General features: G+C 50.2%; 1 protein-coding gene across 1 annotated transcript in view; it reads left to right on the top strand.

The window, feature by feature from the left end:
• TBC1D8B (TBC1 domain family member 8B) overlaps nucleotides 1-18,084 on the top strand; it is a 133,062-nt gene that overhangs the window by 109,811 nt on the left and 5,167 nt on the right. Inside the window, exons 16-18 of the mRNA XM_075323816.1 lie at nucleotides 272-515; nucleotides 594-659; nucleotides 747-830. Of these exons, the coding sequence (XP_075179931.1) occupies nucleotides 272-515; nucleotides 594-659; nucleotides 747-830 (394 nt within the window). The remainder of the gene's footprint in view (nucleotides 1-271; nucleotides 516-593; nucleotides 660-746; nucleotides 831-18,084) is intronic.

Genomic DNA, 18,084 nt, shown 5'->3' with positions numbered 1-18,084 from the left:
GTGCCTGTTGCTCAGCCATGCTGCTGGCCTGACCTGTCAATCAAGCAGGAGACTCTAAGGCCAACATGTGACAACCCTGTGAACAATCCAGTTACTATAGATAAATCGCGTATCTCGTCGCTCCTCCATCTAGTTATGTGTAACTGTCAAGTATATAATTCAAGTTTGATTGTAATATATTGGAATCTGATGCCATGTGCTGCAGTTTGCAGAATGAAGCTTCTTTTATTTCACTTTACATTTACAACCTTCTCTCATTTTTTTTTCTAAGAGAGAACACTTTTTGTCTTGTTATTGGAGTGTGAATAACAGCGCCATATTAAGCCACCATGATCCAAGCCTGCCATATCTGGAACAGTATCACATAGACTGCCAGCAGTTCCGGACTCTGTACCATCTCCTCAGCCCCTGGGCTTACTCTCCGAGCGTAGACTCGCTAGCACTGTGGACCTTCCGTTTATTGGATGAAAATTCAGATGGTCTCATCAATTTTAAAGAATTTGCATTGGCATTTGGTGAGATTAATATTAATGTAAATAACACAGTTTCGAGGACAAGTACAGAAAGTAATTAATTTACCCTTCATGTTCTAGATATCATTGTGAACGGCAGCTTTACTGACCGGCTCAAGCTGCTTTTCAAAATGCATATACCTCCCGGTACGTATAGACTGAAATTTTGAGACATGCAAATAAAATGCATCGGTGTATTGTACTGATGTCATCTATGTATGTGTCAAATTTTAGCTTTTACTGAAGTGGGATCTCTGAGCCCATCAGAGGAAGCCAAACTATCCAAAGAGGAGCTGATGCATTTCAGTCAACTTCATAGTAAGTGAATGATCACAGTGACGTTCTACAGGGAATTATGATTAAATGGTCTCACTCTAGTCCATTTCTAATACAGTGGAACCTTGCTTAACGAGTAACCCAGTTAGCGAGTATTCTGCTTAACGAGCAAAGCTTGCTGTAAACTTGTAACTCCCCTTACGAGCAAGCTTTGCCATACCAGCAAAATACTCACCGCACACACTTCCGGTTCCGTACATTCACCGCGCTCTAACCCGCTCTTATAGTCCGCACACACACACACATATTATGCTCACCTTACCTTCCGTTCCATCGCCGGCCTCACTGTTTTCTTCGGCGCTCCATTGGGAGACCCAGACGATTGGGTGTATAGCACTGCCTCCGGAGGCCACACAAAGCAATTACACTAAAAAGTGTAAGGCCCCTCCCCTTCTGGCTATACACCCCCAGTGGGATCACTGGCTCACCAGTTTTCTGCTTTGTGCGAAGGAGGTCAGACATCCACGCATAGCTCCACTGTTTAGTCAGCAGTAGCTGCTGACTATGTCGGATGGAAGAAAAGAGGGCCCATATGGGGCCCCCAGCATGCTCCCTTCTTACCCCACTTGTGGTGTGTAAGGTTGAGGTACCCATTGCGGGTACGGAGGCGGGAGCCCACATGCTGTTTTCCTTCCCCATCCCCCTGAGGGGCTCTGAGGAAGTGGGATCTTACCGGCCTCCAAGCCCGGAGGCCGGGCTCCGTCCACAGACCCATTGAACCTGCTGGATAAGGAGCCGGGGTACCGTTCAGGGACAAGGCCCTGCAACTTTCAGGTACTCTGTGTCCCCGTACAGACAGGCACGCACACGCCAGACTTGCTGGGTGTGTTAGTGCGCCGGGGACAGTAGCGCTCCACGCTGGGGTTTGAGTCACAGCAGCTTAGCTGTGTGGATTCATGTGCTGGGAACTACCGCGCCGGCCACTCTCGGAGCGGCGGCGCGGTTGGGACTTGTAGTGCGCCGGGGACTTAGCGCCGACCGCGCTTTTACGGCGGCGGCGCTTATAAATTTAGTCCCCGGCTTTTGCGGCCTAGCTCCGCTTCGTTCCCGCCCCCTCCCTGTCAATCAGGGAATGGGACAGACGCTGTGCAATCGTCAGCGCCGAGGGCTGGAGCCTTATTTACATGCTCCAGCCCTCTCACTAGGCACAGTGGGACGCAGGTTTCCCGCTTTTGGTCTGAGCACGCCCAGGGCCCGCCCCCCCCTCCACAGGACGCCGGCAGCCATTCCTGCATGCAGTCTGGCTGGAGGACGGACACAGGCTCTGGGAGACCCAGACTAGGGATTTCTGGCGACCACACACCCGCGTTAGCGGGCGGTAAGCAGCACATTAGTGCTGGCCCCACTAGTGCCACAGTGTGTATTGGTGTACTTTTTCCTGTACCAGATATATATATATATATATACTGCACTGTACGGTCGCTTCTTGGCTGTATACCCCTATATTGCTCTGAGGAGACAGCAACATGTCATCCACAAAACGCAAGGGTGCCAAGGCACGGGCTGTATACACTGCTTGTACAGCATGTGGGGCTAATCTACCAGCAGGCTCCAACGACTCTCATTGTGTGCAATGTTCAGTCCCAGTGGCACTTCGTCAGCCAGAGCATATGGTGGTGGTAGCCCAGGCTGAGACGCCTGTGAACCCTGCCCCGGTGACGGGGACAGAATTTGCAGTCTTTGCTGATAAAATGTCTGTGACTATGACAAAAATCCTGGAGACCTTGCAGTCCAGGCCAGTTGCTCAGACCATGGACACTGCTGTGGCTATGTTCCCAGGTCCCCCTCAGTTGGAACTAATCCGTACTTCAAGGGGGTCCCAGGCATCACAGGCTGAGGGCTCTGACTCTGATGACAGTCCCAGGCCGCCTAAGCGAGCTTGCTGGGAGAGACCCTCCACGTCGTCACGCGGGTCAGGGTCTCAGCGAGAAGGGTCTCTATATGATGAGACAGAGGTGGGTGATCAGGAGTCTGGTCCTGACACCGCACTCAATTTGGATACGCCAGATGGTGACGCCATGGTAAATGACCTTATAGCGGCCATCAATAGGCTGTTGGATATTTCTCCACCAGCCCCTTCAGCAGAGGAGGCAGCTGCCCAGCAGGAGAAATTCCATTTCCTGTATCCCAAGCGAAAATTGAGTACGTTTCTGGACCACTCTGACTTCAGGGAATCAATCCAGAAACACCATGCTTATCCGGACAAGCGTTTTTCCAAACGTATGAAGGATACACGTTATCCCTTTCCCCCTGACGTGGTCAAACGCTGGACCCAGTGTCCAAAAGTGGACCCTCCAATATCCAGGCTTGCAGCTAGATCCATAGTTGCAGTGGAGGATGGGGCTTCGCTTAAAGATGCCAATGACAGACAGATGGACCTTTGGTTGAAATCTGTCTATGAAGCTATTGGCGCGTCGTTTGCTCCAGCATTCGCGGCCGTGTGGGCGCTCCAAGCTATTTCAGCTGGTCTGGCACAGGTGGACTCTTTCTTAAGTCCAGCAGTGCCGCAAGTGGCGTCCTTAACTACGCAAATGACTGCGTTTGCGACCTACGCTATCAATGCGGTACTAGACTCTACGAGCCGTACCTCAATGGCATCCGCCAACTCTGTAGTTTTGCGCAGAGCCTTGTGGTTAAAAGAATGGAAAGCAGATTCTGCTTCTAAAAAATGTTTAACCAGCTTGCCATTATCTGGAGACAGACTGTTTGGTGAGCAATTGGCGGAAATCATTAAACAGTCCAAAGGTAAGGACTCTTCCTTACCCCAGCCCAGATCAAGCAAACCTCAACAGAGGAAGTGGCAGTCAAAGTTTCGGTCCTTTCGAGGCTCGGGCAAGCCCCAATTCTCCTCGTCCAAGGGGACTCAGAAAGAGCAGAGGAGCTCTGATTCCTGGCGGACTCACTCACGCCCCAAGAAAGCAACCGGAGGTACCGCTTCCAAGGCGGCTGCCTCATGACTTTCGGCCGCCTCCTTCCGCATCCTCGGTCGGTGGCAGGCTCTCCCGCTTTTGCGACATTTGGCTGCCACAGGTCAAAGACCGGTGGGTAACAGACATTTTGTCTCACGGGTACAGGATAGAGTTCAGTTCTCGTCCTCCGCCTCGGTTCTTCAGAACTTCCCCACATCCCGACCGAGCAGATGCCCTTCTGCAGGCGGTGCATTCTCTAAGAGCAGAAGGAGTGGTGGTCCCTGTTCCTCTTCGGGAACAAGGACAAGGTTTTTACTCCAATCTCTTTGTGGTGCCAAAAAAGGACGGCTCATTCCGTCCTGTTCTGGACCTAAAACTGCTCAACAAGCATGTGAACGCCAGGCGGTTCCGGATGGAATCCCTCCGCTCAGTCATTGCCTCAATGTCTCAAGGAGATTTCCTAGCATCAATAGACATCAAAGATGCTTATCTCCACGTGCCGATTGCTACAGAGCACCAACGCTTTCTACGCTTCGTGATCGGAGACGACCATCTTCAGTTCGTAGCTCTGCCATTTGGTCTGGCGACAGCCCCACGGGTGTTCACCAAGGTCATGGCGGCAGTGGTAGCAGTCTTGCACTCTCAGGGACACTCTGTGATCCCTTACTTGGACGATCTACTTGTCAAGGCACCCTCTCAGGAGGCATGCCAACTCAGCCTGAACGTTGCACTGGAGACTCTCCAGACGTTCGGGTGGATCATCAACTTCTCAAAGTCAAATCTGTTACCGACCCAATCACTGACGTATCTTGGCATGGAGTTTCATACTCTCTCAGCGATAGTGAAACTTCCGCTGGACAAGCAGCGGTCACTACAGACTGGGGTGCAGGCTCTCCTTCAAAGTCAGTCGCACTCCTTAAGACGCCTCATGCACTTCCTCGGGAAGATGGTGGCGGCAATGGAGGCGGTTCCGTTTGCGCAGTTTCATCTGCGCCCACTTCAATGGGACATTCTCCGCCAATGGGACGGGAAGTCAACATCCCTGGACAGGAAAGTCTCCCTTTCCCAGACGGCCAAGGACTCTCTGCAGTGGTGGCTTCTTCCCACCTCATTATCACAGGGAAGATCCTTCCTACCACCATCCTGGGCGGTGGTCACGACAGACGCGAGTCTGTCAGGGTGGGGAGCAGTTTTTCTCCACCACAGGGCTCAGGGTACGTGGACCCAGCAGGAGTCCACCCTTCAGATCAATGTTCTGGAAATCAGAGCAGTGTATCTTGCCCTACTAGCCTTCCAGCAGTGGCTGGAAGGAAGGCAGATCCGAATTCAGTCGGACAACTCCACAGCGGTGGCATACATCAACCACCAAGGGGGGACACGCAGTCGGCAAGCCTTCCAGGAAGTCCGGCGGATTCTGATGTGGGTGGAAGCCACGGCCTCCACCATATCCGCAGTTCACATCCCCGGCGTAGAAAACTGGGAAGCAGACTTCCTCAGTCGCCAGGGCATGGACGCAGGGGAATGGTCCCTTCACCCGGACGTGTTTCAGGAAATCTGTCGCCGCTGGGGAAGGCCGGACGTCGACTTAATGGCGTCCCGGCACAACAACAAGGTCCCAACCTTCATGGCACGGTCTCGCGATCACAGAGCTCTGGCGGCAGACGCCTTAGTGCAAGATTGGTCGCAGTTCCGGCTCCCTTATGTGTTTCCACCTCTGGCACTCTTGCCCAGGGTGCTACGCAAGATCAGATCCGACTGCAGCCGCGTCATACTCGTCGCCCCAGACTGGCCAAGGAGGGCGTGGTATCCGGATCTGTGGCATCTCACGGTCGGCCAACCGTGGGCACTACCAGACCGACCAGACTTGCTGTCCCAAGGGCCGTTTTTCCATCGGAATTCTGCGGCCCTGAACCTGACTGTGTGGCCATTGAGTCCTGGATCCTAGCGTCTTCAGGATTATCCCAAGGGGTCGTTGCCACCATGAGACAGGCTAGGAAGCCCACGTCCGCTAAGATCTACCACAGAACGTGGAGGCTATTCTTATCCTGGTGCTCTGCTCAGGGAGTGTCTCCCTGGCCATTTGCATTGCCTACATTTCTTTCTTTCCTGCAATCTGGGTTAGAAAAAGGTTTGTCGCTCGGCTCCCTTAAAGGGCAAGTCTCGGCGCTATCCGTCTTTTTTCAGAAGCGTCTAGTACGACTGTCTAAGGTAGGCACGTTCCTGCAGGGGGTTTGTCATATCGTACCCCCGTACAAGCGGCCGTTAGATCCATGGGATCTGAACAGGGTACTGGTTGCCCTCCAGAAGCCGCTCTTCGAGCCTCTGAGGGAGGTTTCACTTTCTAGACTATCACAGAAAGTGGCTTTTCTGGTAGCGATCACATCTCTTCGGAGAGTGTCTGAGCTAGCAGCGCTGTCATCCAAGGCTCCCTTCCTGGTCTTCCACCAGGACAAGGTAGTTCTGCGACCCATTCAGGAGTTTCTCCCGAAGGTGGTATCCTCTTTTCATCTTAATCAGGATATCTCTTTGCCTTCTTTTTGTCCTCATGCAGTTCATCGCTATGAGAAGGATTTACATTTGTTAGATCTGGTGAGAGCACTCAGAATCTACATTTCCCGCACGGCGCCCCTGCGCCGTTCGGATGCACTCTTTGTCTTTGTCGCTGGTAAGCGCAAAGGGTCGCAGGCTTCCAAGGCCACCCTGGCTCGATGGATCAAAGAACCAATTCTTGAAGCCTACCGTTCTGCTGGGCTTCCGGTTCCATCAGGGCTGAAGGCCCATTCTACCAGAGCCGTGGGTGCGTCCTGGGCATTACGACACCAGGCTACGGCTCAACAGGTGTGCCAGGCAGCTACCTGGTCGAGTCTGCACACTTTCACCAAACATTATCAGGTGCATACCTATGCTTCGGCGGACGCCAGCCTAGGTAGAAGAGTCCTGCAGGCGGCAGTTGCCTCCCCGTAGGGGAGGGCTGTCTTTGCAGCTCTAACATGAGGTATTTCTTTACCCACCCAGGGACAGCTTTTGGACGTCCCAATCGTCTGGGTCTCCCAATGGAGCGCCGAAGAAGAAGGGAATTTTGTTACTTACCGTAAATTCCTTTTCTTCTAGCTCCTATTGGGAGACCCAGCACCCGCCCTGTTGTCCTTCGGGATTTTTGGTTGTTTTTCGGGTACACATGTTGTTCATGTTGAATGGTTTTCAGTTCTCCGACGTTACTTCGGAGTGAATTTGTTTAAACCAGTTATTGGCTTTCCTCCTTCTTGCTTTTGCACTAAAACTGGTGAGCCAGTGATCCCACTGGGGGTGTATAGCCAGAAGGGGAGGGGCCTTACACTTTTTAGTGTAATTGCTTTGTGTGGCCTCCGGAGGCAGTGCTATACACCCAATCGTCTGGGTCTCCCAATAGGAGCTAGAAGAAAAGGAATTTACGGTAAGTAACAAAATTCCCTTCTTTGTAGTTCGCCGCTACAAGATGTGTATCGGTAACCATCACGACGTGGGAGGAACTTCCTCTGTCACCGCTACTCAAAAGCAGTGCGCTGACCAATCAGAGGCAAGCAACTCCTGCCTTGACGTCAGCGCGCTGGCAGCGGACGTTTCTCCCTCGTCGCGATGGTTACCCGATACATATCCTGTACCGGCGAACTGCAAGATCCAGGAGGCCGGCGATAGAACGGAAGGTAAGGTGAGCAAAATATGTTTGTGTTTGTAGGTGTTTGTAGGTGTTTGTGTGTGTTTGTAGGTGTTTGTGTGTGTTTGTACGTGTTTGTGCATGTGTGGAATGGCACAATAGGGGACCAGGGTGGGACATTTAACAAGTTGTGGAACGAATTGTCTGCATTGCAATGATTTCCTATGGGAAATCTTGCTTTGCTAGTCGAGTAACTTGGTTAACAAGCACAGTCCCAGAACAGATTGTTCACGTTAACCAAGGTTTCACTGTACAGTTATTGCATTTTTTTGTGATCTGGCCACAAAGGCTGAACTTAGGTTTTTCGTATGATGTCTTATAACTGGGTGTCATTATTAATCATTAAAAGTCAATTTATTACAATGCAAGTAGAGTGTATCAGTTTTCAACAATAATACATGGCTACTACTTCTTTACAGTCAGTCTGTCAGTAGGATGAACCCTCCTAAGCCATCTATATGTAGGTCATAAGAATCTGAATACAATGATACCTTGATATCTGCAATACAATGTCTTATTCCAGAGAAATCCACCTTATTCTAATTTCTAAATGAGCTGCTATGATCTATGGGCTGGACACTGATCCCTCTGAGTATCTCCCACCAGAGCTCATTTTAAATGAAAAGTGGAGTTACCAGTGTGAGACATGTAATGACTGACAGTCTGCTCTCTTGATCTATGTCTCACACTGGTAACGCCCCATTTCATTTAAAATAAGCTCAGGAGTCCAAGTCTCAGAGAGACCACTGACCGGCCCATAGATCTTATCAGCTAATTTTCTCAAGAATAAGACATCATAACACAGATATTAAGGTATCATTTGATTTAACTTTATGACCTACATGTCCATATTGATGGCTTAGGAGAGTTGATCCTTCTGACAGATTCCCTTTTAACCCCTTAACGACCGCGGGCAGTAAAATTACGTCCTAAATGTCATAATGTTACTGCCCGCGGCCCTCCGGCGGCATCATGCTGCGATCGGCACACATCTCAGCTGATTTTCACAGCTGAGATGTGTGCCTGCTAGGCACGAGCAGAATCGTTATCTGCTCGTGCCGTTTAACCCCTTATATGGCGCTGTCAATATGTGACAGCGCCATTATAAGCGTGATCGCGGTAAACATTTACTTACCGCCCGATACCGGAAGTCACGTGACGCGATCACGTGACTCCCGATAGTTGTCATGGTAGCACAGGGTCATGTGATGACTCCTGTACTACACCTGACTTGCCTTCACTTTCACTGTGCCAGCGGCACAGCAAAAGAGAAAGAGAGTGTATCTGCTGTTTACAGCTGTGTATCTGTGATCAGCAGATACTGCAGAGCGATCGGAATGCTGATTGCAATAGCCCCCTAGGGGGACTGGTAAAAATAAAAAAAAAAAGTTAAAAAAAAAGTTTTAAAAAATTTAAAAAAAAACCTAAAAGTTCAAATCACCCCCCATTCGCCCCATTGAAAATTAAAGGGTTAAAAAAATAAAAAATATACACACATTTGGTATCGCCGCGTTCAGAAACGCCCGATCTATCAAAATATAAAATCAATTAATCTGATCAGTATACGGCGTAGCGGCAAAAAATTCCAAACGCCGAAACGATGTTTTTTTGTCGCCTCAACTTTTGCGCAAAATGCAATAAGAGGCGATCAAAACGTAGCATCTGCGCAAAAATGGTACCATTAAAAACGTCAGCTCGAGACGCAAAAAATAAGCCATCATTGAGCCATAGATCCCGAAAAATGAGAACGCTACGGGTCACGGAATATGGCGTAAAACGTGCGCCACTTTTTTCGGACAAACTTCCGATTTTTTTTTTAACCCCTTATATAAAAGTAAACCTATACATGTTTGGTGTCTATGAACTCGCACAGACCTGAGGCATCACACCCACACATCAGTTTTACCATATAGTGAACACAGTGAATAAAATATCTCATAAACCATAGTGCTATCGCACTTTTTTTTGCAATTTTTCTGCATTTGGAATTTTTTTGCCGTTTTCTAGTACACTATATGGTAAGGCTATGTGTCCACGTTGCTTTTTACCTGCTTTTTACCTGCTTTTTTGCTGCTTTTTCAACTGCAGCATTTAATGCCAAAATGGATGTGTTCTGCTTTTCAAGCAAAGTCTATGGGAATTTGGGTTTCTTGTGCCCACTATGCAGTTCAAACTGCAGCCTTTTTCAGGCAGAAATTTAGACAAAAACTCAGCTTTGCAGCTCAAAACGCAAATGGCAAAAACAATTGACATGCAATTGTTTTTGCCATTTGGGTTTTGCACTGCAAAGCTTAGTTTTTGTCCAAAGTTCTGCCTGAAAAAGGCTGCAGTTTGAACTGCATAGTGGGCACAAGAAACCCAAATTCCCATAGACTTTGCTTGAAAAGCAGAACACATCCATTTTGGTATTAAACGCTGCAGTTGAAAAAGCAGCAAAAAAGCAGGTAAAAAGCAGGTAAAAAGCAACGTGGACACATAGCCTAAAACTGATGGTTTCATTTAAAAGTACAGCTCGTTCCGCAAAAAATGAGCCCTCACATGACCATATTGACTGAAAAATAAAAAAGTTACGTCTCTCAGAAAAAGAATGGCGAAAAAAAAAAACGGAAAGCGAAAAATCGGCCGGTTGTGAAGGGGTTAAAGGGAATCTGCCACCAGGTTTTTTGTTGGCTAATCTGAGAGTATTATAAAATATGGACAGAGATCCTGATTTCACTGCCGTGTCACTTACTGGGCTCCTTGCTGTAGCTCTGATAAAATGACTTTTCTTTATCGTTCCTTATGGGAGACCCAAACCATGGGTGTATAGCTTCTGCCTCCGGAGGACACACAAAGTACTACACTCAAACGTGTAGCTCCTCCCTCCGGGCTATATACACCCCCTGGATGACAATCTAACCAGTTCAATGCTTTGTGTTTCAGGAGGTCACACACACACATGCATTCTCTGATTTTTTATTTTTAATTTTAAAGATTTGGAAGAAAAGCGGGTCCAGTCTGGACTCCCGGCATGTCCCTTCACACCCCACTCTGTCGGGGTGCTGTTAAGGTTGACTTTATAAGGCTGGAGCCTTCACATGCCGCGCTCCTTCACATCCTCTGTCGAGGCTCTGGTTTGAAGTGGGAGCCTCCACGGTCCTCTCTGCTTGCAGAAGACCGGTCTCCATCCGCAGCCCTGTCTGGTTCCTGCTGGAAGGAGCATTTACCCCCCTCTCCAGGGACATGGCCCTGCGTCTCAAAGCTAAGTATTGAGACGTTTTTTCAGGGGTCCCGGGTGTTTTTACTAGGGGGACAGTATGTTTTGTATCGTTACTGTAAATTCCGGCCGGTTCTGGGGGTTTCCCCTGAGAACCGCGCCGAAGGTGCCTGCTCGTCGGCCGCACTTTAAAATCTAGGCCCCGGCTTCAGTTTGGGCCTAGTTTCGGTTTCGGCTCCTCTGCATGTCATGCATACAGTATACATAGCGTGGCGCCGCCCACCGCTCGGCCAGCAGGGGAGGACACTCCTCTCTGGGGAGATGTTTCCTCCCCTGTATCTCTCCCGGGCCCTCCGTTTTCCCGCTCTTGGGCTAATACACGCCCCCCCTCCTCCTCCCAGCGCCATTTTCTCAGCGTTCTACACTGACGGCGCTGGATGCTGCAGCTGCTGCTGTTTAGGAAGGCTGACGCTTCACTGGGGCTTGGAGCTGTGGAATCCGGAGGGCACACAGAGAGCGGGCTGGTAAGCCACAACCTCTGGTTGTGGGCTTTTTATTATACACTCTCAGGGCATTCTATACGAGTGTATTCTTGCTGCAGAGCTGCCACCTCAGCAGCATGTCTGTCACCCGAAGTAAGGCTGCAAACATGTACGCTATATGCACTGCTTGTAAGCTCATTCTGCCAGAGCCAAGCACATACCCACATTGTGATGCCTGTGCTAATATGGTTGTGTCTCAGCCTGGAGCCTCCTCAGGGGTCCCTCTGGCTGCTCCGGCCCCGGTGGCTGAACCCCCGGCTTGGGTAGCTTCATTCTCACAAGCTATTTCCCAGTCTTTTGCCGACTCCATGGGGCAGTTGTCCCGGACACTGCTGTCCATGCATCAGCCCCCTTCTCAGGGTGCCTCTGCTGCTCCGAGCTCTGCAGAGCTCTCAGAGCATGTCCTAGGACCCCGTCCCCCTAAACGGAGATGCAGGGACCCTTCTCCTTCCTTGTCCCACGGCTCTGATTCACGAGCCGAGGTGCAGGGCGAGGAGGACTCGCTTACCGTGGGCTCAGACGCTACTTCTATGTACCCCATTGACTTGTCTGAGGGTGATGCGGATGTCAGTGACTTGATTGCGTCCATTAACTCCGTACTGAACCTCAACCCACAAGAGTCAGAGGAACAACCCTCTCTGGTAGAGGTACACCAGTTTACCTCTCCTAAGAAACCTCAGAGTATGTTTTTTAACCACTCCAGCTTTCACACCACTGTTACCAAGCCCAGGGCCTGTCCTGACAAACGTTTTCCGAAGCGTAGTTCAGATGACCGTTTTCCTTTTCCACCAGAGGTGGTTAAGGAATGGGCACAGTCCCCAAAGGTAGACCCTCCGGTGTCCAGAATCTCAGCCCGCACAGTCGTAGCTGTGGCTGATGGCACTTCTCTTAAGGATCCCACTGACCGCCAGGTTGACCTTCTGGCCAAGTCTGTATATGAGGCGGCAGGAGCCTCGTTCTCCCCGTCTTTTGCGGCAGTGTGGGCTCTTAAGGCAGTCTCTGCCTCTCTGGCGGAGATGCATTCCCTCACCAGGGACTCTATTCCTGAGACGGATGCCTTAACTTCTCAAGCTTCGGCTTTTGCATCCTACGCCATGTCTGCCATCCTGGAGGCTTCTCACCGCACGGCGGTGGCCTCCGCTAACTCCCTCGCGATCCGCAGGATCTTGTGGCTTCGAGAGTGGAAAGCAGACGCTTCCTCTAAGAAGTTCCTTGCGAGTCTCCCTTTTGCTGGGTCCCGGCTGTTTGGGGAACAGCTGGATGACATAATTAAGGAAGCTACTGGCGGGAAGAGTACTTCCTTGCCACAAACTAAAGCCAAGAAACCTGTCCAGGGCAGGAACCAATCGAGGTTTCGTTCCTTTCGTTCCTCTAACTGGTCATCCTCTAAGCCCTCGACCTCGTCCACTACCGCAGCCAAGGATCGTAAACCCAACTGGCGCGCAAAGCCGCGTCCTCAAAAGACCGGGGGAGCCGCTGCCACTAAGGCAGCCTCCTCTTGACTATCTGGCTGCGCCAGCAACGTCCTTGGTCGGTGGCAGGCTCTCCCACTTTGGCGACGTGTGGTTTCAACACGTCTCCGATCAGTGGGTGCGGGATATCATCTCCCACGGCTACAGGATAGAATTCTCTTCCAGCCCGCCAAACAGATTTTTTCTGTCCACCCCCCCCCTGCTCCAAAGCCGCCACCTTCTCTCAGGCCGTGGCATCCCTGCAGGCCAACGGTGTAATTGTTCCTGTTCCCGCCCGGGAACGGTTCAGCGGTTTCTACTCAAACCTCTTTCTAGTCCCCAAAAAGGACGGTTCCTTCCGGCCCATCCTGGATCTCAAGCTTCTCAACAAGCATGTTCAGGTGCGGCACTTTCGCATGGAATCTCTGAGATCGGTCATTGCCTCAATGACCCAAGGAGATTTTCTGGCATCCATCGACATCAGAGATGCCTATCTGCATGTGCCTATTGCGGTTTCACACCAGCGTTGGCTACGCTTTGCAATCGGAAAGGAACATTTCCAATTCGTGGCTCTCCCCTTCGGCTTAGCCACGGCTCCTCGAGTATTCACCAAGGTCATGGCAGCAGTGGTTGCGGTCCTGCACCTCCAGGGGTTGGCAGTGATTCCTTACCTGGACGACCTTCTAGTCAAGGCCTCATCCAGTGCAGACTGCCAGCGGAGTGTCTCTCTCACTCTCGCCACGCTAGTTCAGTTCGGGTGGCTTGTCAACCTGCCCAAGTCCACTCTGACCCCGACCCAGGTGCTTTTGTACCTAGGGATGCAATTCGAGACTCTGCCGGCACTTGTCAAGTTGCCCTTAGTCAAACAGCAGTCCCTTCGGCTGGCGGTGCGCTCTCTGCTGAGGCACCGCCGTCATTCCATCAGACACCTCATGCAGGTGCTGGGTCAGATGGTGGCGTCAATGGAAGCGGTTCCCTTTGCCCAGTTCCATCTTCGTCCCCTGCAGCTGGACATTCTCCGCTGTTGGGACAAGCGGATCTCTTCCTTGCACAGGCTGGTGGCTCTGTCGTCACAGACCAGGAGCTCCCTTCAGTGGTGGCTTCGGCCCCTCTCTCTGTCACAGGGACACTCCTTCCTGACTCCGTCCTGGGTGATCCTCACCACGGATGCCAGCCTCTCCGGTTGGGGAGCAGTATTTCTCCATCACCGAGCACAGGGCACTTGGACTCCGTCCGAATCAGCCCTCTCGATCAATGTGCTGGAGATCAGAGCTGTGTTTCTAGCTCTCCTAGCCTTTCACCACCTGTTGGCGGGCAGGCACATTCGAGTTCAGTCGGACAACGCGACAGCGGTTGCCTACATCAATCACCATGGCGGGACTCACTGCCGTCTGGCGATGTTGGAGGTTCAACGAATTCTCCAGTGGACGGAGGACTCCAAGTCCACCATATCTGCAGTCCACATCCCAGGCGTGGAAAACTGGGAGGCCGATTACCTCAGCCGTCAAACCGTGGACAGCGGCGAGTGGGCCCTGCATCCGTCAGTGTTCAGATCAATCTGCCGCAAGTGGGGCACTCCGGAAGTGGATCTAATGGCATCCCGGCACAACAACAAGGTTCCGGTTTACATGGCTCGCTCCCACGATCCTCAGGCCTTCGCAGCAGACGCACTGGTTCAAGATTGGTCTCAGTTCCGTCTGGCCTATGTGTTTCCCCCTCTGGCGCTCTTGCCCAGAGTTCTGCGCAAGATCAGAATGGAGGGCCGTCGAGTCATACTCATTGCTCCGGACTGGCCCAGGCGAGCTTATTACCCAGACCTGCTCCGTCTGTCCGTAGAGGTGCCGTGGCATCTCCCGGACCGCCCAGACCTTCTCTCTCAAGGTCCGTTCTTCCGCCAGAATTCTGCGGCTCTCAGATTGACGGCGTGGCTCTTGAGTCCTGGATCCTGACGGCTTCAGGCATTCCCTCTGAGGTCATCTCCACCATGACTCAGGCTCGGAAGTCTTCTTCGGCCAACATATACCACAGGACTTGGAGGATTTTCCTGTCCTGGTGTCGCTCTTCCGACCATGCCCCTTGGCCGTTCTCCTTGCCGACCATCCTGTCTTTTCTACAGTCTGGTCTACAGCTAGGACTGTCCCTCAATTCCCTCAAGGGACAGGTGTCGGCTCTGTCGGTATTGTTCCAGCGGCGTATCGCCCGACTGGCCCAGGTGCGCACCTTCATGCAGGGCGCATCTCCTATCATTCCTCCTTACCGGCGGCCCTTGGATCCCTGGGACCTTAATCTGGTTCTCACGGCCTTACAGAAACCCCCCTTTGAGCCTCTCAGGGAGGTTCCCTTGTTTAGACTTTCACAGAAAGTTGTTTTTCTAGTAGCCATAACTTCTCTCAGGAGAGTTTCTGATTTGGCTGCGCTCTCTTCGGAATCCCCCTTTTTGGTGTTCCACCAAGACAAGGTGGTTCTTCGTCCGACTCCGGACTTTCTCCCTAAGGTGGTGTCTCCTTTCCACCTTAACCAGGACATTTCATTGCCTTCTCTTTGTCCGGCCCCTGTGCATCGCTTTGAGAAGGCGTTGCATACTTTGGATTTGGTGCGAGCGCTCCGAATCTATGTGTCACGCACCGCCGTTTTTAGGCGGTGCACCTCACTTTTTGTGCTTACCACTGGTCAGCGCAAGGGTCTCGCTGCTTCTAAGCCGACCCTAGCTCGTTGGATCAGGTCGGCTATCACCGATGCCTACCAGTGTTCTCAGGTGCCTCCCCCGCCAGGGATTAAGGCGCACTCGACCAGAGCTGTCGGTGCCTCCTGGGCTTTCAGGCACCAGGCTACGGCTCAGCAGGTTTGTCAGGCTGCCACTTGGTCCAGTCTGCACACTTTTTCGAAGCACTACCAGGTGCATGCTCATGCTTCGGCAGATGCGAGCTTGGGCAGACGCATTCTTCAGGCGGCTGTCGCCCATTTGTGAAGTTAGGTTTTGCCTACTTCTCAGTTGGTTTATTTCCCACCCATGGACTGCTTTGGAACGTCCCATGGTTTGGGTCTCCCATAAGGAACGATAAAGAAAAAGAGAATTTTGTTTACTTACCGTAAATTCTTTTTCTTATAGTTCCGACATGGGAGACCCAGCACCCTCCCTGTTGCCTGTTGGCAGTTTTTTGTTCCATGTGTTTCACCGGCTGTTGTTAGTAGACAGAGTTCCGGCTATTCCGAGTTTTACTGTATCTCTACTTATGGGTGGATGTCCTCCTTCAGCTTTTGCACTGAACTGGTTAGATTGTCATCCAGGGGGTGTATATAGCCCGGAGGGAGGAGCTACACGTTTGAGTGTAGTACTTTGTGTGTCCTCCGGAGGCAGAAGCTATACACCCATGGTTTGGGTCTCCCATGTCGGAACTATAAGAAAAAGAATTTACGGTAAGTAAACAAAATTCTCTTTTTTTTTTTTTTTTTTTTTTTTTTTTTTTTTTTTTATTTGTTGCAGTTCTGCTAGTCCTCTCAAACATGAGCTGTGTCTAGCGCCACATGCGCTAGTTATCCCTGATCAGTCCTTGCACTCCACCACTTATTTGCAGCTTTCTGCTTAAGCACAGTATAGGTAGAAAGCTGTCAATCAGTGGTGGGGGTCGGTGACAGACAGAACTCTTGAATATCAATGATTATATAGCAGTAGCTCATACAGGAGTGGACTAGCTGAACTGCAGCAGATGAAAACTACAGCAAGAAGCCCAGTGAGTGACACAGCTGGAATTAAGATCACATCTAAATATTCTTTGGGTCTCAGATAGGGCTTCAAAAAATGTAATCTAAAATGAAAAGGCACATAGACTGCTCTCGTTTACTTATATCAATAAGTGTATATAAAATATGACCTGCAATAGCTATTCCTGTAGGGTGCTAAAAAGTTTATTAAAGGGTCAACTTTTACATGATGTGGGATGTAGTAATACATCCTATGTGGGGTTCCTATGTATGTAGCGGGCTCAGGAGCTGAACCTGTAGCATAGTATTATAGTAGTATATATAATGTGTGTGTGTGTGTATATATATATATATATATATATATATATATATATATATATACATATATATATATATATATATATGTATATATATATGTATAATGTATATATTTTTTATATATATATATATATATTAGTGTGTGTGTGTTTCTTATATATAATTTATATATATATATATATATAATAATATACAGTGCCTACAAGTAGTCTTCAACCCCCTGCAGATTTAGCAGGTTTGATAAGATGCAAATAAGTTAGAGCCTACAAACTTCAAACAAGAGCAGGATTTATTAACAGATGCATAAATCTTACAAACCAACAAGTTATGTTGCTCAGTTAAATTTTAATAAATTTTCAACATAAAAGTGTGGGTCAATTATTATTCAACCCCTAGGTTTAATATTTTGTGGAATAACCCTTGTTTGCAATTACAGCTAATAATCGTCTTTTACAAGACCAGATCAGGCCAGCACAGGTCTCTGGAGTTATCTTGGCCCACTCCTCCATGCAGATCTTCTCCAAGTTATCTAGGTTCTTTGGGTGTCTCATGTGGACTTTAATCTTGAGCTCCTTCCACAAGTTTTCAATTGGGTTAAGGTCGGGAGACTGACTAGGCCACTGCAACACCTTGATTTTTTCCCTCTTGAACCAGGCCTTGGTTTTCTTGGCTGTGTGCTTTGGGTCGTTGTCTTGTTGGAAGATGAAATGACGACCCATCTTAAGATCCTTGATGGAGGAGCGGAGGTTCTTGGCCAAAATCTCCAGGTAGGCCGTGCTATCCATCTTCCCATGGATGCGGACCAGATGGCAAGGCCCCTTGGCTGAGAAACAGCCCCACAGCATGATGCTGCCACCACCATGCTTGACTATAGGGATGGTATTCTTGGGGTCGTATGCAGTGCCATCCAGTCTCCAAACGTCACGTGTGTGGTTGGCACCAAAGATCTCGATCTTGGTCTCATCAGACCAGAGAACCTTGAACCAGTCTGTCTCAGAGTCCTCCAAGTGATCATGAGCAAACTGTAGACGAGCCTTGACATGACACTTTGAAAGTAAAGGTACCTTACGGGCTCGTCTGGAACGGAGACCATTGCGGTGGAGTACGTTACTTATGGTATTGACTGAAACCAATGTCCCCACTGCCATGAGATCTTCCCGGAGCTCCTTCCTTGTGGTCCTTGGGTTAGCCTTGACTCTTCGGACAAGCCTGGCCTCGGCACGGGTGGAAACTTTCAAAGGCTGTCCAGGCCGTGGAAGGCTAACAGTAGTTCCATAAGCCTTCCACTTCCGGATGATGCTCCCAACAGTGGAGACAGGTAGGCCCAACTCCTTGGAAAGGGTTTTGTACCCCTTGCCAGCCTTGTGACCCTCCACGATCTTGTCTCTGATTACCTTGGAATGCTCCTTTGTCTTTCCCATGTT

The sequence above is a fragment of the Anomaloglossus baeobatrachus genome, chromosome 9, assembly GCF_048569485.1.
Source record: "Anomaloglossus baeobatrachus isolate aAnoBae1 chromosome 9, aAnoBae1.hap1, whole genome shotgun sequence".
In the NCBI taxonomy this organism is placed as follows: domain Eukaryota; kingdom Metazoa; phylum Chordata; class Amphibia; order Anura; family Aromobatidae; genus Anomaloglossus; species Anomaloglossus baeobatrachus.
Note: the sequence above shows the minus strand (reverse complement) of the source record. Positions and strands in the feature narration are given on the sequence as shown.